The sequence below is a fragment of the Chiloscyllium punctatum genome, chromosome 35 (genome assembly GCF_047496795.1).
Source record: "Chiloscyllium punctatum isolate Juve2018m chromosome 35, sChiPun1.3, whole genome shotgun sequence".
Lineage (NCBI taxonomy): Eukaryota > Metazoa > Chordata > Chondrichthyes > Orectolobiformes > Hemiscylliidae > Chiloscyllium > Chiloscyllium punctatum.
In genome coordinates, this window is record NC_092773.1 from 15916050 (window position 1) to 15938967 (window position 22918).

Sequence of the window (22918 nt, forward strand, 5' to 3'; positions counted from 1 at the left end):
GGAACTTATCGCAGCGATATGCGGAGAGAAGAGTTTGCGTGAGGTGAAAGCGACCACCGATCCCCTGGGTGACCCGCAGTGTGGTTTCTTTTCGCAGCTTTTAGTGTTTCTTGTTGCAGGTTTTCAGGATTTTTTTTGTCGTTTCTTTTGTTTGGGGGGGGGGGGGGGGGGAAGGTCACTGAATGATCGCGGGTCCCGAGCTTATATGGAGAAACCAACCAGTTTCTCCCCAGTGAGACGAGACTGCATCTTCCGAGGTTTGAGAAGAGCAATGCCAACCCCCCCCCCCCCCCGATCTGGATGTCATTCTTGCAGGCTGCAGACTGTCAATCAGAAGAAGCCGCCCAGTTTCTCCTCCCTATCTCGCGAGAAGCGCTGCACCGAGTTGTCAATCAGCCGGATCCCGGTAGCAAGCGCTGGCTCCCTCCCTCCCTCCCTCCCTTTGCAATCTCGAGTTGCAATTTTTTCCAACATGGCCTCGACTGGAACGTGTACCCGATTCAGCGATGAATACCAGCTTTACGAGGAGCTCGGCAAGTAAGTGGCGCAAGCTTTCCTTTTCCCGCCTGTGTCTTTCTCCTGCCATCCCCACTACCTTCACACCCCCCCCCATGCCTTTGCAGCAGCTTCAGAGAAAACCTTCACTAACCACCCTCCTTCCCCTTTACCGCAAAAGGGGGAAAAAAAAACATCGCAACAATTTGTGATCTTTTTTTTATGGTTGCAAAATAACATCCTTTCTCTGCTACATTGTGTCTTGTTTCTGTTCAATCCAGAGGCGCTTTCTCGATCGTCCGCAGATGCGTGAAGCTGTCAACAGGGCAAGAATATGCAGCGAAAATCATTAACACCAAAAAGCTGTCTGCTCGAGGTTGGTAGATGTAATGCTTTTATTGCAGTTCCCCCCTCCCCCGGACATTTTCTTTCGGGGAGGCTGTGGGTTACAGTGGGAATGAAACAGCTGTCAGTCTGTATCCACCCATCTCCGCCGTCTCAAAGCTAGTGACAGCCAAGCAACACTCAAACGCAGCCTCTCCTTCTCATCTGTCGGGATGTGATCATGTTTATGACACACACGTCAGAAATGCTCCTTAGCCCATTTTATTTTTTTTGTTCCTCGGGTTTGTTTTTCTTGCCCGTTCGCGATTCAGTCACAATTTTAAAAGTGTGGTTGTCTGTTCCCTTATATGTTTCAATTTGCACCTTTAAATTTAAATTGGTAGCAATATTCGGCGAGTACGGGGCTTCGGTGGGGGGGTGACTGGTGGGAGAGAGTGTGTCAATCTCTCGTGTACAACTTGTTACAGTGTCACCCAGTTTTTTTTTGACTGGAGCTATTTTGACTGCAGATTGGTTGCAGCGTTTGGTTTTCGCATTGCTTTTTATGGCGAATGCAATTCTAAAAATGGTATGAAAAATATTAGGGGCCGAGCATTTCGTGAGACCTTCCACACGTGCACACCGAAAATAATCGGGATCGTTCATTTTTTTTTGCAAATCTGTCACTGAAAGTACCTTGGTTCCTGGTGCAGGAAGATCTCTGTGGTGCTGAGATCAGACGGTGCTCATTTATCAACAAGCATTTTAAAACGTTGGCTTCAACTCTCATGAATTGGAGGTGGGGGTTAGGAAACGGAAATCTCTTGGTCGAGACGCATGACCGGGGCTCATTCATCTCCCAGTTTCTCGTCCCTCGCCCAGTAGATGGGTTTGTTTAGCTGATCACATAGAGATCATGTGCTCGCCATGTCTGCGTGACAGTGCAGTCTTCTGGAACTGGTGCCTGCCCAGATTCGTTTCAGTCGGCGTTAACAAAATACGGTCCTCAGAAGTGGGTTTCTGGCGTAGCCTGCCAATTTCAAACGATCTGTGTCAGTCGTGGTCTTTTTTTTAAAAATAAAAGGTTGAGGAATAAATTGGACCAAATAAAACCTAGTTCTTGTTCGGAGTTAATAAGTGAATGATTCCCTTCAATTCCCTCTCTTCACGTCTGTCGTCAGTACACCGTGCCCTGCTTCCAAGGCAGGCCTTCTGACAGGGTCTGCACTGGTTCTTTTGAATCATGTGTCGAGAGCAGCATTAAGTTATTGCTTTTTTGCCATTTGTGTTTTTTGTGGGTAGCATCAGACATAGGGAGAGGTCCCAGGGGAAGGGGATATCTCATATCACCCACATTGGTCCCATTGCAAGCAGCTGACTGATTTCAGAGCAGAATTTTGTTGTACAGTGTGATGGAGTGATGAAGACCATTGTATGCTCTTTGCAAATAATCAGATTCTCAAAGCTCTCATCCTGTCGAGGGTTGAGTTTCTTTCTGTGTAAAATGTTAAATGCAGTTTATCTGGCAAGACATGGGTCCTGGTGAGATTCAGGCAGGGCAACTAAAGGTGTGGTCAAATACCTGCTTTTGAGTTGCTTTCAAAAGGGTGTTGAAAGGTGATGGATGAGGAATATTCCAGATGTATGGAGCGACATGGGTCAGGATGTAAGAGAGGGTACACTGATGTGAAAGCTGGCCAGCAAATTCACACCTGAACCTGTTGATGTTTCTCAGAGAGTTATTTGCATGTGGTTCTATCTGTATTCATTTAAAACTACCTGAGGGAGGAGGAGATCCCTCTTTCATTGATCTGTTGCTTTTATGTTACTTGACCACATTGGCTGCATTCTGCACAAGTGAAATGCATTATTTTTGTGTGAATTACAATTTGACCTCCGGTATGAGGAAATGCAAGTGCTGTGCCAACTTGCATTTCACACCCTCCAAGTGCAGTTGTTGGGTATCGAGGTACAATTGTAATTGGTGTGTTCAGAGGAAAGACTTTACTGTGGGATATTGAAATGTCACATAGTTGGTGCAGTTAACTTCAAATTATCTCCACCACTGAACAAGGGTCCACCAAAGTTCAATTTATTTGCAATTAACCAAAATCTTAACAGAATGCAAAATCTGGACTCTTGTAAAACTTTTTGAGCTCCACGAGACTTGCAGCTGTGCATTGGCTTCACTATCTCAAAGGCATGAAGGAGAAGATGTCTATTTGATAGCTTTTGACTGTTCAGACAAAGAGGAGAGGTGAGAACACGACAAGGTACAGCCCTGTTGGTTAATCATGTGTTAATATGAATTTTTCTGAGCTCCCCTCTGAGAAGTGGACACTTGGGTCTGGTTTTGGAGAGCAGCTGGAACTCCGGCACCTTATTTGAAGACCCATTGGGTGCTACTAAACCTCAACTGAGGTCTTCTTTCATCCTGGCAAGCTCACTTCACAAACAAGTTTTCGTGAGGCTGTGGAGAAAATTTCTTGCAATAGCCTATCTCAATATTTTTGCAAATCATCTAACAGTGATGTTTTATAGTATCTCAGAATAGATAAGAAAAATAAATGAGTGAGTCAAAACTGTCCTGTCAATTTGTAACTACAGTCTCACCGGAGAAAGACAGGACAGTGAAATAAAGGGACAAGCTGCTGAAAGCACATGTTAGTGCCGGATGTTTTTGTTATAGTTATGTGACCAGTAATGTTGACTGCTGTAAAAGCTGAATAATAATGCTGAATAATTCCACACGAATTATATGAATAAACTGAAGTTTTTCTAAGGTCGTAACACAATTACAGGAAGTGGCACTGCAAATTAGTTATAAAATTCTGTTGGATAGTCAATACCAAGGAATGATAATAGATGCAAAGAGGAAGTAGTTGAAAGCCAATTTTCTTATGTTCTCTGAGGTTTAATTTTCATTGGGGTTAGAGCTTCCCTGTGATTTGCCCCATTAGTCATTTTCCCAAGTCCAAGCTTGGACAATGAGTACTGTCAGCCCCAGGCCCCAATCATTTATCGTAATGATATGAAGAATGAATTATACTGTTGTGAGTAGGATGTCTTGGACACTGTAGATAATCAAGGAGAGCAGCTTACATCCCTGACAATCTCTGATTTGTTTGTATTGTATCCAGACCTTTGTGCAAGGTTGGATAAATGAAGCAAACTTCTTCATGGAAATGAGCAGATTGCAGTTGAACACTGCAAAAGTCTTCATTCCCAGCTGAAAGATTTCTGACTGGGAAAGTCAGCTCTTGCACTTCGCCTCTTGAAGTTTGGATCACAAGGTAACAGCCAAGAGCAGAAACGTTTCTTCTGCCCCCATTCTTTCTAGTTCACAGCTATTGGGCCATTTGCAGAATCCCTGCATTTGTACTGGTGAGACCCACCGAATTGAGCATTGAGCATGAATTACAAACATTGTGAGCTGCCTTGTCTATGCATGCATGCAGTGTGCCATTTCGCTACTGAGTATTGATGGAGTTGGCTTTGTTTAATGTACCTCAGAAAGCCAGTTGGTGAAGGATAATATGGCAGCTAATCTTTATCCTTATTTATTTACAGACATCAAATTGTAAGGACACAGTAACTTAGATCACAACTTTGATTTTAGTCGATATCTATTTACAGGGTTTCAAATGAATATCAAATATTTGCAAGCAATTGATGTACAATTGCGGATTCATTTTAACACACAGGAGGCCACTTGGCCCATTGAGTTTTGGTGGTTCTATGGAATGCAGTCTACTTAGTCGCACTCCTCTGCTCATCCAGTTTCTTTTTAAAATCAGTGATCTTTTCTGCCTCCACCATCCAGAGAAGCACCATGTTTTGGATCACGTTCCCTTGTTGTGGAAAAATAATTTTTTTTTTTACCCCAATGCCCATGACATCTCGATTTCAAATCTTAAATCTATGTCTCTCTATCGTTGTATGCCAAACCAATGAGTACGACTTACCTTTCTCATTTTTTGCCGAAACATGTCTTAACTTTATATATTTCCTTGGCTCCAAGGAGAGTGACCTCAGCTTTTCCAAGGTAGTTGTGCAGCTATGATCTTGTCATCCTTAGTTATTCTGGTCCCTCTGCCACTGCCTCAAGATACCTTCCATTCTTCCTTAAGCTTCATATATTTTAAATGCTTGAATACATAGCAGCAATTAAATCTCTCAAGGACATAACAATGGGAGCTTGGGTAGACTACTTGGCCCTGAAACTTGATTTGCCTTTCAGTATAGTGCAAGCTGAATTCCACTTTCCTGTGTGCTCTTCATGTCATTTGATTTCCTGAGATACCAAATGACTGTCAATTTCAGTCTTTAGCATACTTGTTGAAGTTGGGAAAGAGAATTATAATGATTCACAATTTTGTGGTTGAAGAAATATAATTAATTGACCCCTTATTCTGAGGTTGTGCTCCCAGGTTTGAGAAATTCAGCTTGGAGAAGCAACATCATAACCACCCCACCAATCTGTTTTGCAATCTTGCATGTTTCAAATGAGATTGTGGTTCATTTTTCTAAACTCCAGATGTTTTAGGCCCAATTTGCTGACCCTTTGAGAAAGCAACGACCTTCTCATCCTTGGAACCAAGCTGTCGAACCTTTGCAGTATTACTTGCTTACCCTTCAAAGACAGGGTGTTTTTCCTCAGATCTGGAGAACCAAATCATGCACAGTTCTCCAGCTATGACCTCACCCAGGTACTACAGAGTCCTACAACTTTGAACCAACTTTGTAATTTACTAACAACTTGACATTGGATGAATAGACACCATTTTGGAATTGATTTTTGAGTTTATAATGAAAGACACTTGTGACAAATGTCTTAGCTTTTAACAGCCACTGGAGAGACAGATGTTCTCATTGTTCCTTTGGCAAAAGGTTCGCCTTTTATTCACTTTCACTTCTTGCCTTCCATTTGTTTCTCACGAGGTCGGATTGTCTTTTGTGTTTCTCTTGCACCTGTGTGGATTGACTTGATGTGCCTCTGCTCCACCAATGCTTTAGTTCTTGCTCTAGGTCTCTGCATTCCTATTTTGGCCTCACTGAAACCCTTAATTTCCACTGATTCACTCGTGGTGTCCTTGTCTCGGTCCTCAACTCGGAATTACTTCCGTAAACTTTTGACCCGCTTTCTTCTTCTTAGGAGACACCTCAAAACCTTGACCTTTCAACCAAGCTTCTGTTCACCTATCCTACTTTTACCTTATGTTGCTTTTTTATTTTGTCCAAAGTTTTTTTATAGTGCATGTTGGGGATGTGTTAATAGGCCATTGACATAAAATTCATACTGATATTAGATTATTATATGAGTTGACCTGGAAGGATGGACGCTTGAGGATGGGAAGTGGAGAAGTGGCTGGCTTATGCTTCGATTTAATCCTGATTCCCATGTTATAGCTCTCCATTGATCTTTGGAAAAGCTGTGGAAACTGTTGATATCCAGTTTGTAGCTTGCTTCTTAACTGCAGTTCCTTTAAAGATCTCGGGCCAGTGTTTTGCTCATTAAATTATTGGATGAACGAACAGCTGCTGTAATCAGCGTTTTGAAACCAGATAAATAACTTGCTGGCGTTGTTCATTTAAATTCTAGTCCTGTCTCCCAATTTCATTGACCCCTCAAACATATTGTTGCCTGCTTCTCTTACCAGCAATTTCTGCCTTCCTAAGTCCTGTACTTCTATTGAGAATGCCATGCAAAAACCATCCAAAATCATTCACGATAATTGTTCATCTCATTGCTGCATTCGAAAGATTATTTACAAAGTTGTCACACCAGTTGAGTAAGGGGATTAGTTGTGTGAGGTGTTTTGATGAAGTAAAAATGTAATTAAAAATGAGCAGATCTCATTTCTCGATTTGAATTTCGTATAACTTCCTTCAGAGGTGATTTAACTCCTCTTTACACTTAAGAACCAAACCTGAGCACAGTGTAGGATATTCATCTTTCTCTGCTCCTTAGTCGTGTTATTGATGGACATATATTTGATTGACAGACAGGAACATGGATCATATTGAATTTACTATCAGGCTTATTGGCCCAGCCTTATTGTTTGAAATGAGTGTGAGTTGTTACAGTTGCATATTTCTGACTGGTTAAGGTAATAATTTGCTTTCACACAGAACTTGTAATGTAGTAATATGACTTGGGTTTTTGATGGTGTGTTGTTGAGCAAGCTTAACCAAGTAGCAGGCAGCACTGTTAAAACATTTCTCAGCATAGCAAAGCAAGCAAACACACTGGAATTCAGAGCATGAGACTCAAATCAAAACTCAAAGAACTTTGGTTATTCAACATGTTTTACTGTTCTTTGCATTTGCGTATTAGTATTTTCAGTCAACCAGTTCAGAAATAATATGGCACGTCTTTAGTGAAGAACAGGCTATGAACCCAGATCTTCAGGTCCAGAGGAAGGGACACTGCTTCCTGGCCATAGGACATCCCCTCTCAATGATATTCCTAGTCCAGTGATATTAATGTCATGTCACCACTTCCCCAATATCCTTGAGTCGTGCTGGGTCCCAAACTCAAGTCCCCCGTTACACAACAGAAATTGGCTGTTCGGCCCAAAGTTGAGCTTCCACGTGATACTGACACTGCACCTGTTGTTCATGAGACACCAAAAAGGGTCCAATATCGAACCACCACCTCTGCCACCCCTGCCCCCATTTGTACAAGTTGAGGGCTGAAAAGTTAGCTTTCCCTCATTTTGACTTTTTTGTTTTAGAAGTGCCAGAACATCACTGTTTGAGCCTGAAATCTTGGAAATTGGGAGGCCAAATGTTTGAAATAGAATGTGGAGCAAAGCAGCTGCTTGAAGAATAATTCAGTTTGAAGCAGGGCAGTTATTAAATTGGTGAGGAATCAAACCTCTGGAGGCGACAAGATTGAAGGTTGATTTGAGAGGCTTAAATTACACACATTTCTTGTTTGAAATTAACTCTTTTACCAGTTAATTTAGATTAAAAATGTCTAAGTTCAGCATTACTTCTCCATAAGCTAACAGCTCAGGGAATTCTATTGTGTTCGCAAGTTTTGAGAAGATTAGTAGCTCAGGTTGAGGTTCTGGATTTAAGTTTGCTCACTGAGCTGGAAGGTTCATTTCTAGACGTTTCGTCATCCTACAAGGTAACATCTTCAGTGGGCTTCCAGCCAAAGCACTGCTGATCATTCCTGCTTTCTACTTATAAATTACGTGTTTGAATTTAATACATTGGAGAAAAATCACCAAGTGCACAGAACCCTGGGATAGGTCAAACTGAATTCATTCAGCTTTGTTTTAAATTGTACTTGTAGACAGCTTAGCGCATGCCTTTATCTCATCACAAACCCTCCCACCAATTTATACTCACTATACATAGCCACCTGCATCAGTGCTCCAAAGGTTACATTCTGAGGAGAGATTTAACATAATGTATCACTTGGCATAAAGATGATGAAGAGCTTTTTGCCTTTGGTCTTTTTTCCATTTTGGAAACAGTTGAAAGGTAAGACAGGAACCGTGTGCACCAGTTGAGGAGGCTCGGACAAGGGACATAACCCTTACATGAGGGACAAGTCGTTAAGAAGGTAAGGTACAAGCATCTCATCCTAAAACAGATGAAGTGGAACTTTGTCCCATAAACAGCTGGGTGTGAATTTTATGTTCAGTGAATTTGTCATCTTACATTTAGGTTTGGTAGACTTGTGCAAACAAAAACTTTGAAGGGCTATGGAACCAAAGTAGGTGGATGGAGGGAGGATCGGCAATCAGTTGTGAACTCCTTGAATAGTGGTATTAGCTGATAGGGAATATATTTTTCTTATATATAATGCAATCTTCTGCTGAATGAGTGAGTGTATTAAATAGTTCGTGGTCCAAAAATGGGCATTAATTGAAGATTTTGTGAATGAGCCATTCATACCCGAGTGAGCTTGCAAGGTGAGAATAATTTAGCCGGAGTATGTTCAGGGCGTAATTTGCTCTTCCCACTGGGACTCAAAACAGGTAATGAGTTGTTCCCAGGAACTTGTCTCTTGTGTACCTCTGAACGAATGGATACAAAAGTGCTCAGGTTTGGCCTCTGGAATGGAGTGGAAACCAATCCTTGAGAGTTGAGCAAGAACAAAAAACAAGTCATTTCATGGCTTTAGGTGTTGTGGGCAAAGACTAGCATTTGTTGCTCACCTCCAATTGCTCTTGAACTTGAGTGACTTCCTCAGCCATTTCAGAAGGCAGTTCAGGGTCCTTCCCCAGTGTGCTGTAGATCTGGAGTCATGGAGGTTACAACAGATAAGGATGGCAGCTTCCCTTTGTTCATGGTCACCACTCGTGAGACCAGCTTTCATTTCTAGACTTTGTAAATGAATTTAAATTCATTTTACCAGCTTCTGTGGTAAAAGTTGATCCTGTGTCCCCATGGCATTAGCTTGGGTCTTTGGAATATTTCTAAAGTGGCATTGCAATTATGCCCTTGTTTTTCCAAAGTCTTTCCAATTTAGTTTGAGCTGTAATTCAAAAGCAGGTCGTGCCCGTATGCTGTGCTTCTGAAATGGTTAACTGATGGTGTGCAGTTTTCAGGCAATCAAATCATGCAGCACAAAGGAGAGTTTTGACTAATTTGTCTGCATGGGCTCACTGAGCGTTGTATCCAATTAGTGCACCCCCCCCCAAAACCATCCTTACCTGCTCTTTCCCTATTCTGCACATTTCACAGCTGTCTTCTTATGGCTCTTTATCTTCTTGTGACTGAGATTACCTCTGAATCCTCTTCAATAAGGGTTGTTTTGGAAATTTGAAGTGTGTCCAAAAACAATTTAGAACTTGCAATTTGAGATTTCGCTGCCATTGCTCATGAAAACAGCTATCCTGCATTGCTGGATAATGCAGGGCAGAAATTAAAATACTTTGGCACAGATGAAGGTGAATTCCACTACCTTGCATTTTATTGTCATAAGCTTAGCCAAGTGTCGCAAGATTATTCAGTCACCGAATTTAAATACTTTTCCACCTTCCAAAACTGAGAGGTAAATGGGCAGACGTGGAAAAAAATGTAATGGCAGTAAACAAGGCCCATCAAGTCTGCACCAGGTTTTTGAGAAGCATCCAGCCTGTCCCTTCAGCCCTGCACAATTCTGCCCTTGGAGTGCCACGTGACTTTCTTTTGAAATCACTGATGTTCTCTGCTTCCACCACCTGATGTGCAGCAAGTTCTAGGTATTGCCAATCACCGTGTTTGAAAATAATTTCTTTCTTATTCCCCCTGTAGCTTTGATCCACATTGTAATATTTGAGTCCCCTCATGTTTCACCAACAGTAATAAAAATAGTTTTTGTTTGTGTACCTTCTCTAAATCTGTCATATTCTTCTACATTTGAAAGAAATCTCCCCTCACTCATTTACCTCAAAACCTCCAGTTTATGAAATCTTGATTCCATTATGCCTTGCAAACTATTGTTTTGTTTTATATTGTCTTAGAAGAAATTTCTACATGAATTCCGAGATCCTTGCTTGCTCCTTAGAATATGCTGTGAAGATTATATTATCTTTTTATATCCTTTCTGTCAAAACGGATCATTTTACACTTGTCTGTTTTAAACGAGGCCTGTCATTCACCTTCCATTCTGCTCCATTATCTAATTCGATCTTGGATTGCAATCGATTTGTAATTAGTGTCATTGTTTACCACACCCTTAAGTTAGGTATCATTTGCAGCTTTGGAAATTTTACGCTGTCTACCATTTTCAAAGTCATATATATGTTACAATTATGAGGTTTGGTATTAATCCATGGCAAACAAAGCTGTCAGCCATAGTCAGTCAAAAAACAAATCACTGATTCCATGTATCTCTGTTTTTCTGTCCTTCAGTCAATATTCTATTATACTGATTCTAAGCCTCAGTCGGTGAGCTCAGATTTGTTAATCAATGTTTCATGTCATTGTTTGTCAGCTTTCTTCAAATTTAAATAGATAAATTCCGCTAAACTTTTCACGAGTTTCTCTGTTCTTTTGATCACAATGTCCAATGAAGTTTGTCGAATTTGATATGCCTTTTACAAATCTGGCCCGATTCAATAACTGAAATCTCTACAAATACATGTAAGCTTTTGTCTTTTATGTTCTAAAACTTATCCTGTCCCTGATGTTAAAATAATTGACCTAGAACTAGGACTCTGTGGGAAGCTCGAGAAGTGATCGCTGGGCCTCTTGCTGAGATATTTGTATCATCGATAGTCACAGGTGAAGTGCCGGAAGACTGTTTGAGAAGGGTGGTAAGGATGAGCCAGAATAGTATAGACCAGTGAGCCTGACGTTGGTGGTGGGCAAGTTGTTGGAGGGAATCCTGAGGGACACGATCTATGTGTAATCGGAAAGGCGAAGACCGATTAGGGATAGTCACCATGGCTTTGTGCGTGGGAAATCGTGTCTCACAAACTTGATTGAGTTTTTTGAAGAAGTAACAAAGAAGATTGATGAGGGCAGAGCAGTAGCTCTGATCTATATGGATTTCAGTAAGGCATTTGACAAGGTTTCCATGGGAGACTGATGGCCAGTTTAGGTCTCACGGAGTACAGGGAGAACTAGCCATTTGGATACAGAACTGGCTCAAAGGTAGAAGACAGAGGGTGGTGGTGGAGGGTTGTTTTTCAGACTGGAGGCCTGTGACCAGTGGAGCGCCACAAGGATCGGTGCTGGGTCCTCTGCTTTTTGTCATTTACATAAATGATTTTGCGAGCATAAGAGGTACAGTTAGTAAGTTTGCAGATGACACCAAAATTGGAGGTGTAGTGGACAGCAAAGAGGGTTACCTCAGATTACAACAGGATCTGGACCAGATGGGCCAATGGGCTGAGAATTGGCAGATGGAGTTTAATTTAGATAAATGTGAGGTGCTGCATTTTGGGAAAACAAATCTTGGCAGGGCTTATACACTTAATGGTAAGGTCCTAGGGAGTGTTGCTGAACAAAGAGACTTGGGAATGCAGGTTCATAGCTCCTTGAAAGTGGAGTGGAAAGCTCCTTGATAGGATAGTGAAGAAGGCGTTTGGTTTGCTTTCCTTTATTGGTCAGAGTATTGAGTAGAGGAGTTGGGAGGTCATGTTGCAGTTGTACAGGACATTGGTGAGGCCACTGTTGGAATATTGCATGCTTTTCTGGTCTCCTTCCTATCGGAAAGATGTTGTGAAACTTGAAAGGTTTCAGAAAAGATTTACAAGGATGCTGCTAGAGTTGTAGGATTTGAGCTATCGGGAGAGATTGAATAGGCTGGGGCTGTTTTCCCTGGAGCATGGGAAGCTGAGGGGGTGACCTTATAGAGGTTGACAAAATTATGAGGAGCATGGATAGGGTAGATAGGCAAAGACTTTTCCCTGGGGTCAGGGAATCCAGAACTAGAGGGCACAGGTTTAGGGTGAGAGGGGAAAGATATAAAAGAGACCTAAGGGGCAACCTTTTCATGCAGAGGGTGGTATGTGTATGGAATGAGCTGCCAGAGGATGTGGTGGAGGCTGGTACAATTGCAACATTTCAGAGGCATTTGGATGGGTATATGAATAGGAAAGGTTTGGAGGGATATGGGCCGGGTGCTGGCAGGTGGGACTAGATTTGGTTGGGATATCTGGTCGGCATGGATGGGTTGGACCGAAGAGTCTGTTTCCATGCTGTACATCTCTATGACTCTGTAACTGCCAGAAGCAATTTGCCTCTCACTTAGTTTCACCAGTGATGTGAAGAAGGATCACCTGGACTTGAGAGGGAAACTCTGTGTTTCTCTCATCACTGATGTTGCCAGACTTGTTGAATTTGTCCAGCAATTCCTGTTTTTGTTCAGCCAGAAGTCAAAAGATTGGGCACAACAAAGGGTCTCAACTTAATTCATAATAATCAGTGCGAAGTATTTTAGAGGTTTGAGGCAGTAAAGGACATTTGTCCACGACTATTTCCGTAAATAAATTATTTCTATTATTCATTGTTGTCCTTCTTTGACAGTACTGCGAAACAGGAATATCGGTGGCACTACAATCAATAGTTTTCTTTCCATGCTGTACATCTCTGACTCTAATTACTTGGAATGTCTTGCATCTTTCCTTGAACGAAGGTGTCACATTTACTTCTTTCTAACTCTCTGGCATTTCCCCCCTATCAAGAAAAGATTGAAAGATGAAAACAAACATTTTTGCTATTTCCACCTTCAGTTTCCTGTGCAACCTGGAATTTAGGAACTGACTGTTTCCTTGGCTCACATTAGTGAACTGATGTGGTCCTACCCAGGAACAACACCATCTTCTCTATTCTTTCAGTCAGTTGAAAGATCTCAGAGATTTTGGTGGTCTCGTTCCCATGCATGTTCAGAGCCAGATTTGGAACCAGTTCAGAAAACAGTAAATGTTTCTGCTGCAGCTCAACAACTTATTGAGCCAACTGGCTTGCTCTTCTGACCAGAAAGACAGTCACTTCATGTTGTAGCAGTTGTTTATCATTTGTAGCTTTTTTGGAACTCTTCCAGGACTATGTCTGATAAGAATCATTTTGACTAAGTGAAAAGAAGCAGAAACGTCCTCTGGTCTATTTCAGATCATTAAACCAAAACCTCTCTGGTAACATGATATATCCCATGGTCTCTGAAGAAGGGCATTGATGTTCTCCCAGTAGCCTGACCAATTTTATCCTGAAAACAACACATTATCTGATCTTTACCACATTGTGAGGGCTTGGTGTGCAGTGATTGTGTGTTCTGTTTCCTTCTTTGCCAATGTGTCTTTCTTTATCATCCAGGAATGCTCAATGAATGTTACAAGGTGTATCAGCCACACAAACTGAGGTTTGTGATTATATCATGCTGTGATTCATTCTTCTCTTTGAGCTGCTACCACCAATTCAGTACAACGCGCACGGAGTCTTCGATATACAAAGTTTTGAATGAGTAGTGTCATCCCATACAGGTTGTAATTTTCAATATCTGACAAAGAAACATTTCTTGGATGTAAGAATGGCTGCTTTCCGTTGTCCTGCCCTGTGTTCAGACTTGCAGACAAAACACCTTCAGATGGAACCAGTTCGCAATCCAAGGGACTGCCTTTGGTCTTGATACTGAGCAACAGGACACACTCAGTAACCTCGGGTGGTTATTTGTCAGGCTGAAATTCTCATTTATACACCAGCTCGTTTCGAAGTGGAATTCTTTCACAATTGTCGCAACTGTAATTTTATCTTCCCAATTAATGACAAAATTCATTAGACAAATAACTTTTGAGCTGTCTTGATAAATGGTTGCCTCGAGCTTGCTACTTTCTGTCAGTGCAACCTGTTTGTTTCCAGAATCTGAGCCGTTGTCCTCTCAAATATCAATTGAGGTTGACTTTCCTATCTCCCACTGACTACTCGACAGTTACCCACGCCCTTGGCCAATTTATTATATTGTCTTTGTTTGACTCTCCATTCAGTTAAGTTAAAGCAGCAGCAATTCCATGTAGGGTCTTGTCAAACAGATTTAAAAGCCAAGGTTGGTCCAGGTTCAAAAAACAGTTGTCACTCCTGAGAGAAACAAAGGAGTCATGGAAAATGTATCTTAAACAGCTGTTATTTCCTGCACATGATTAATGATGTTTTATTCAAGTTGTGAATCGATTTTGTTCATAAATGTCATTCTTGGACTGTAGGTTGAGCTGGTTAGGCCAACATTTATTGACCATATCTCATTGCCCTTGCTGAGCCATCATCTTGAAACAGTCCAGTACTTGTGTCGAAAGTCACTCACAGTGCAAAGGAGGGATTACTAGAAATTTGAACCAGTATAGCAGAAAGTACAGTGTTAGAATTTTTCTGCAGTGTTCGCCACACTGATCCAATGAGAAAAGACTTGTGCCTTCACAACCAAACCAAAATAAGCATGAAGTAAACATGAAATAGGAGGCAAATTGCAGTAAATAACCCATTTAAATAACAGATGCAACAAGGATAGATCTCAATGACAGAGTAGTTACCTCTACAGAGATGATACCAATTTGAGCTTCAAAGTTAGGAACTTCCTCTGGTTGAATTCTGTTTCCTTTTGTTTGAGTACTTCACCACTGCTTCTTTTCAAACCAGCTCGAGTTGCCTGTCTGTGGTCTTCTCTGAAGTGCTGCACTTGTGCCAAACTAGTTCAGCTCAGCCTACAACAATTTTGCTGACATGAATTCACCAGAAACGTGTTCCCTCTGTCATAACCCTCCTTTTGTTCTGAAGCAGCATATCAACAGAAAAGTTTATAGAACAAAGAAGAATACAGCGCAGTACAGGCCCTTTGGCCCTCGATGTTGCGCCGATCCAAGCCCACCTAACCTACACTAACCCACTATCCTCCATATGCCTATCCAATGCCTGCTTAAATGCCCAAAAAGAGGGAGAGTCCACCACTGCTACTGGCAGGGCATTCCATGAACTCACAACTCGCTGAGTAAAGAATCTACCCCTAACATCTGTCCTATACCTACTACCCCTTAATTTAAAGCTATGCCCCCTCTTAATCGCTTGACTCCATTCTCTGATCCAGTCTTGGTGTTTGCTGTTTTCCAACTGTGCCACAGCATCTCTCTTGTAAAGCTGGTGTGAGTTTTCACATTAGCTTGTGGGTTATGTGGGCATGTTTTGTACCTCACACCAGATCATGGGTTCATGAGTTCCTATTTCCTCTTGAAGGTCAGGCCGTCAGACGAAGCATGACATTGCTGAAAGCGTCCCCATTGCCAAAGGGAACAGTAGCTCGACTTTGCAGAATTATCTTTTAAAAATCTCTGACATGAGATGTTGATATTGTTGGCTGTTCTTTTCTTTGCCCGCTTGAACTAACTGGCTGACTAGGGCCATGTCAGATGGTGATTTAAAGTCACCACATTGCTTGGTCTCTACAGTCACATGTAGGCCAAACCAGGTCAGGATGACAGTTTTCCTCCCCCAAAGGACTCTTGTGAACCAGTTGGATTTTAGAACAGTTGAAAACTTATAAAATCAGACGTTCATTGCTTCAGATTTCACCTGTTGGGATTGTAACCATGTCCTCACGATATGAGGCCTGAGTCTCTGGATTACTTGAATAATGACAATGGCACTGAGCCACCATCTGCCCTCCAGGATAAGTGTCAGATACAGGCCACCCCTCCACCCAAAACACCCCTGGAGATTCACTGTGCACATCATCTCTCTTCTCCTGGTCACATGAACTAATGGTGCCAGGTATCATATCACTTCCAAGTCAGGGATGGGGTGTGATTTGCAGAGGAGCATGGAGGTGATGGTGTACTGATACTGGTAATGGTGTCCTCTATGCCAAGTTGCAAGGAAGATTGAGAAATATTGTCACTCATTTTGAAACAATTGCTTGTGACTGGTCCCTCACAATTATGTCCTCCAGCATCTTCCAAACCCACAACTCCTATCACCAAGATGAGCAAAGGCAACAGAAGAACAGCAACACCATTTACCTTCTCGTTCCACCATTGCAGAGCAGCGAACTGATTTGGAACTGTATGGCTGGTCTTTCCCTCCTATCAGGACAAAGTCCTGGAGCTGTCTTCCAAAAGAGAGATGTGGACGCCCTTACACTCAAAACTGCAGCAGTTCAAGAAGATAGCTTACCCCCATCCTATCCAGGCATTTGGAAAGTGGAAGAAATGATGGCCTCGTCAGTGTTGCCGACATCCCATCAATGACTTGAAATAAAAAAATCTCCCAGTGACTTCGAGGACAGGAATTGTTTGGATATCATGTGAATAATCAGAGTCTTAATAATTTTCTGTGGGCCAACATATTTCCTTCTCTTTAATCTAAATTCCTGCGATTATTTGCAGGCCTCTGCTTGAAGCTGCTTTCAGCTGGTGTCTGAGACTGGTATCAGTCAAGGAAAAGAATTGGAGAGGAATTTTCAAGGTGCTTTTTTGCAAACAGTCTTGGGGTCTTCACCTGTTCTTCCATCTCTCCTGGACAGTTATATGGCTTTCAAGTCAGGACTGTCATGTAAATGTTGTGTTGTATAAGGTGACAGAATGGACAGTGGGTCTTGAATGGTCTGTCATCATTTGAATGTCATAATTCTGGTCGAGCAACCGTGGCTTGACTGCAATTAACTATTTTGCACCAACTGAAGTGGAATTGGTCAATCCTGTCATGAGAGGGCGCAGTATGATTGGGTTGAAGGAATAATCCCAAGTGTCTTTCAGACAAGGAGGATTAGGCCATGAAGTATTGGATGCTTATTCAACTCAATGTGCTGATCCTGTTCTTGAAAATGACTTGCTGTCAAGAAATGTATACGTTTGAGGGCAGATGTTCTCTTCACTATGCTTGGTTTGGAAAGGGCAGAGCAAAAAAGGAAGTTGCTTGGATTAATTGAAGTTCACTGTCTATTTGAAATCTGAGATGAGTTCCATGATTGATCTGTGGTTCTCCCAATGAAATTTTTTTCTTCCTGTCTGTTCTATGTTCAAGTGATCCTATAAGGCCAGACTGAAAAAGAGAAAATCTGTGTTTCAACATTTCATAGAAAAGTGGGAAATAGGAGTAGGCCAGTCAGCCCTTCAGACCTGCTCTGCTGCTCTTTATGAATGTGGCTGATCATACAATAATTATCTATCTTGTTAATTTTAGTCAGAGCTGACTGTTGACAGAGAGCCAGGGGGAGAAAGAAAGGGAAGGGTTGTGAAACATCCCTGAACTGCACAGAGCTTTCCTTTCATGGCATTTTGTGTCACCTTGCCTGTTTGACAAAATGAACACCTTTTAATTTAAGGTTCCTACTCTCAACAACAGAGGTTGATTTTGATTGCTGCGATGCAAAGGCTAGTTCAGATTTGTTTACTCTCCTGACTGCTGGAGTGTAAAAATACCCACCTCATGTTAGCCTTGCTGCTTTTGGACTAGCTGGCATTCAAAGGGACCTTGCTTGAGTTGCTGTCAGTGGACTGATTAGAATTCCTTCTGGCCTCCAACAGTCCTGGTCCATCCTCACCCTTTGTCAGGTTCATGTTACAGCCGAACTGGTTTTGCTCTTCTGATCAGGGCACAGAAAAAGCATGTTAGAAAGGCACTATTACAGTAATTGTGGGAATTCAATTCACTAGGGGAATTGGGAAGATTAGGAATGTCGTGGATCTCAAGAAAGATTAATTGTGGAATGTCTAGAAGATAGTTTGCCCAGCATCCTCCCCCCCCCCCCAAAAAAAAAATAATTTAGTCCTTTTTGTCTGAAGTTGAACCTTCTGCAATTAAACTGTAACTCTGTAGCGACATAACTTAAAGTAAGCTGCTTTTGTTCTCCATCTCAACAAATGGAGCTCTCAAAAGAGGCACTATTTCTAAAACGCCCTTTGTCTGTTTTGGTATATGAAGTCATTCGCTCCTCTGTGATCTTTTCCAAAGGCTCTTTGCACTGAATAGCACCCTCACCTAGGTTTTATTCGTTCTTGGTCTCTCTGTCAGTTTTCTCAGGTGCTTTCAGTCATTTTGCATGATGATAGTCCCATACTGAATTTGGAATTTAGGAACGGGGCAGGAGAGAGGATCATTTTGAGTCATTGTGTTGAATTAAGTATATGCTAAAGAGCGGTGGAAGAATGTGATCTGACCCTGGCTGTGTCTGCATTCACCCCTTTAACCCTCCCCTGCAGATCTAAATTCCCCAGTTGCCCATTTTACAAGATATTTTGTTGACAAAAATGGCAGGTAGCCACTTCACTCTTCGTCATGTTGTGGGATTGTACTCCCATGGTGAAAAGTAGACGGCTAGAGCCTGCAAACTGGAAATTCTGAAACTGATGTAAAGCTTCAGAAGAATCGCAGATATAAATGGCGAGGAGCTAGATGGGGGAGACTAAATCAAGTTGAAGTCGGATGACCTGAATCCTGTGGGGCAGGAGCCGACAGGTCTTTCTAGGCAATCCTGTTTGTGAATGTTGGGAAGAAGCGACAAGTGAGCAGTGTGGGGTTGGGGGACAGTCAGCTTGGAGGGGAGCCCACCAGATGGAAGGAGCTTCTTTTCATTGTGGACTCAATAGTCTGGTGGTCAATGTTGGGGTCATGTTCTAGAGGGAGAATGGAGGAGGTGTCCAAGAGCTGGTGATCAGCCTCAGCAATGTATTGGTCAGTATGCCAGACATCAACAGACCAGCTTTGTGAGCAGGCTTTGTTAGTCACTTGATCATCAGTCAGGTTAAGATCTCAAGAGTACGGAATGCACCCAGTTCAGAGGGGGAGAAGTTTAAATGGGTAAGGAGGCAGTGAAATTGAAGCAACCAGTGTCACATAGACTGTCCTTGATGAACAGGTTGAATGCACATAAAAAGCCCGAGGGAAGGGTACAAGTGCAGGGAGAGTGTTGGAGGCAGGTGAAGGTTTCTGTTGGATGGGCAGAGGACTCTGGTCCAAAGGAATAGGTGTAGAGGCAGAGGTGGCAGAAGAAAGATTCACTTTCATGTTGTGACTGAAATTCATGGAGGTGGGAGCGAAGAGGGGGTAAAACCTGAGATGTTGAGTACAGAACGTTCAGCATCAGAAAGTGGAAGGTCCCAAGGGACAGTAAATACATGAAAAGGTTCGGGAAGCAGAGGAAGGTTTCACAGGAGCCTAGTTAGGTTTCAAGTGTTGCAGATTTGAAGTTGTTCTTTATGCTTTGCTAGTGTACAGGTATCCCCCACTATCCGAAAGTGGACCATTCCTTTGAAACCTTTCATAAGTCAAAATAGTGTAAAGCAAAGAAGCATTAATTTATATGGGAAAACTTTTGCCTTTATTTGTAAACGCGAAAATTCTCTTTGGATTTCTTTCAGTTAGCAAAAACAGGTACTAATGTAGGTTTTGTAAAAGTGAAGTGCTGTAAAGTGAACTTTTGAAAAATGGGATACCTGTACTATGCTAAACATTTTTCTGAGCTCAGGCATTCAGCTGGGAGAATCGAGAGTAAGTTGCCTCACTTTTTGCATCTCCCAACAGATGATTTGCAAAGGAGTAAGATTCAAGGGTGTGTCTGAGCATCTCTGTGCAAATATTTGCAGGATGTTTCGACTAAATGTAATTTAACTGTGTTGTTCTTGATGTTTTGGTTTTGGAAGCAGGACAGCATTTATTAACCTTTCATCATCTTTTTCTGGTATTTGTCTCTTATTCCCTCCAGTGGATGCTGGTAGTTCGAGGATGTCCGTGACAAATTTGTGATTGTGGCTGTTTCTCCTACCAGAAGTAAGGCTTAAACATGGGTAAATATGAAGCAACAAGCAGTGACGCAGAAAGGAAAAGGAATTGAAGCAGTGAAATCAGCATCTCTCTGCTTTAACTGACATCCTGTGCCTTTCAGTTGAAGCTGAACTAAATTAACATCTGTTGATTGTTGCCTGACAGATGTACTCTTGTAAAAGATATTCAAGTATTTGTGGGAGCTGTGGCTCAATAGTCAGGTGTTGTTTTGAACAACTAGCATTGGGGTCTGTTTGTGACATAGGGCTGGTTGTTAACATGCTGTGTTTCACAAGACAGCAAAAGGAATTATTGCCTGACTTGCTAATTGTCGGGATTTGTCAGCTGCCCACAATTTCTAGTCATTGCGTTTGTAATCTGAGTTCAGCCAAGTGTATCTGCTTTCTTATTCAGTTTACCCTCTGTGCTTTAAGGTATTTGGAAGTTGTTTTTCTTTCACCTCAGGAAGATGCAGTTTTTGAGCTGGATTGCTTTCATGCACTGTTTTGGAGCTGGTCTTAGCTTGGGCTCCTGTAACAGGCCACATTCTGAAGCAGACTCGTTACCACAGCCACACCTCCTTCCTCAGTGCCTCCCTGCGGAACTGACTGTTCCCGAATGGACTCTGAACTGTATTCAGACCATCACATTTTGGACTTGATCAAGACAACAGCTACCTACAGCAAATCCAAAGCCTCCAGAAACTGTTCTCCCTCTGGATCGTCCGTTCCATGTTCGCAGCTATGCGCATCAGTGTGTCACCACCTACTCTCCCTGTAGTCAGCCTTGCATCAGCTCAGGGCCACACTCTCCCAGACGTGCAAAGGACCTTTGCTATTCTTCATCCTGAGAAGAATCCACACACTCAACAAATGCTTTCTCTCTACCGTATCGGACATTGGGAACATAGGGACACCAAACCTTCATGTACTTGCCTCCAAACTCCCTCATTCATCCCAGAGGCTTCTCCCGGCCTCTGGAACCACTCAGACACCATGAGGCATGCGGCAGCTCCAGACACCACCACCAAACGCTGACATCACTTCAGTCCCCACTGCCCCACAGACTGCAGCCACCGCCAACAATACCATCTCTGTGATCACCCGCAAGACAACTGCCTTTTCAACTGCTGCAAGAACCACTGCCGCTGAAACCACCCTGGAGTCTCCTCGGCATGTCACTTTCGCCCCAATAGTTGCCGCTGCCGCTGCAGCCACTTCCACCCCCCTATTGACTGTACACACCGGAACACTGGAGATGACACTGCGAACATCATGTGTTATGTCACTTATGCCTCCCAAGGCACTGCTTCTGCGCCCCCCTGACTACCCCCCAGGGTGACGGTCACTTCTGTTGGTGAGATTACCCATAATCCCATAACCACACCCACTCCAGAGACAGTCTCCACCCCATACTCCCAGCTCCAGCCCCACACCAGCTCCTATCTCCCAGCCCTGCCATGTTTTTAACCATCACCCCAGATCTCCCCCTCACTGAGGATGAATGATCAGTCCTCAGTAAAGGCCTCACCCTCATCCCCCTATGCTCCCGGATCAATGAATTCAACACACATTGTGATATTGAACTTTTCTTCTGCCGCCTCTGCCACCATGCTTACGTTTTCCATCAGGACTCCCACCCACTCTTCAAGGACCCCTTCTCCTGTCTCCAACACACCCCATCCACCTGGACACCCTGTGCTGGTCTGTTATCCGCCCTCGATCTCTTAATTTCTAACTGCCACCATGACATTGACCATCTCAACCTGTCCACCCCCTCACTCACGCCAACCTCTCACCCTGGCAATGTGCACCCCTCCACTCCCTCTGCTCCAATCTCAACCTCACCATCAAACCAGTGGACAAGAGGGGCGCGGTGGTAGTTTGGCGCACCAACCTCTACATCGTTGAAGCCAGGCACCAACTCGTGGCACCCCCTCCTCCTGTTCCCTTGACCACGACTTCACCTCCCATCACCAAACCATTATCTCCCAGGCCATCCACAACTTCATTACCTCAGGGGCTCTCCCACCAACTGCCTCCGACCTCAGAGAACCAGGCGGTTCGGGGTTCCCGGACTATCTCCTCCCCAAAATTCACAAACCTGACTGCCCTGGTGGACCCATCGTCTCAGCCTGCTCCTGCCCCACTGAACTTACTTCTGTACACCTTGACACAGTCCTGTCTCCCTTGGTCCAGGATCTCCCCACATACGTTTGGGACACCAACGCCCTCCACCTCCTCCATGATGTTCATTTCGCCATCCCCTAACGCCTCATCTTCACCATGGACATCCTGTCCCTGTACACATCCATCCGCCATGATGAAGGCCTCCAAGACCTCAATTTCTTCTTCTTCTGGTGACCCCACCAGTACCCTTCCACTGACACACTCGTTTAGTTAGCTGAAGTGGTCCTCACCCTCAACAGTTTCTCCTTCAAATCCTCCCACTTCCTCCAAACCAAAGGGGTAGCCATGGATACCCACATGGGTCACAGTTATGCCTGCCTCTATGTCAGGAACATGGAACAGTTCACATTTCGCAGCTACACTGGCATCATTCCCCACCTTTTCCTCCGCTACATCAGTGACTGTATTGGCGCCACCTCGTGCTCTCACAAGAAGGTTGAACAGTTCATCAACTTCACGAACACCTTCCACCTCGACCTCAAGTTCACCTGGACCATCTTGGACACCTCCTTCCCCTTCCTGGACCTCTCCATCTCCATTTCTGGCAATCGACTCAACACAGACTTCAAACCTATCGACTCCCACAGCAATCTGGACTACGCCTCCTCCCACCCTGCCTCCTGTAAAAACGCAATTCCTCCACCTCCGTCGCACGTACTCCCAGGAGGACAAATTCCACCGCAGAACATCCCTGATAGCTTCCTTCTTCAAACACC

At 43.2% G+C, this 22918-nt stretch overlaps 1 protein-coding gene across 36 annotated transcripts in view; it reads left to right on the forward strand.

Moving 5' to 3' along the window:
- Positions 1 to 348: 348 nt before the first annotated feature.
- LOC140459699 (calcium/calmodulin-dependent protein kinase type II subunit beta) overlaps positions 349 to 22918 on the forward strand; it is a 265742-nt gene continuing 243172 nt past the window's right edge. For 10 of the 36 annotated variants that reach the window (XM_072554110.1, XM_072554097.1, XM_072554095.1 and 7 more), the window contains exons 1-2: positions 378 to 537; positions 777 to 871. In XM_072554110.1, the coding sequence (XP_072410211.1) occupies positions 473 to 537; positions 777 to 871 (160 nt within the window). In that variant the 5' untranslated portion in view covers positions 378 to 472. Of the gene's footprint in view, positions 538 to 776; positions 872 to 22918 lie in introns of all 36 variants that reach the window. The other 26 variants (XM_072554100.1, XM_072554107.1, XM_072554103.1 and 23 more) reach the window with 15 other exon arrangements.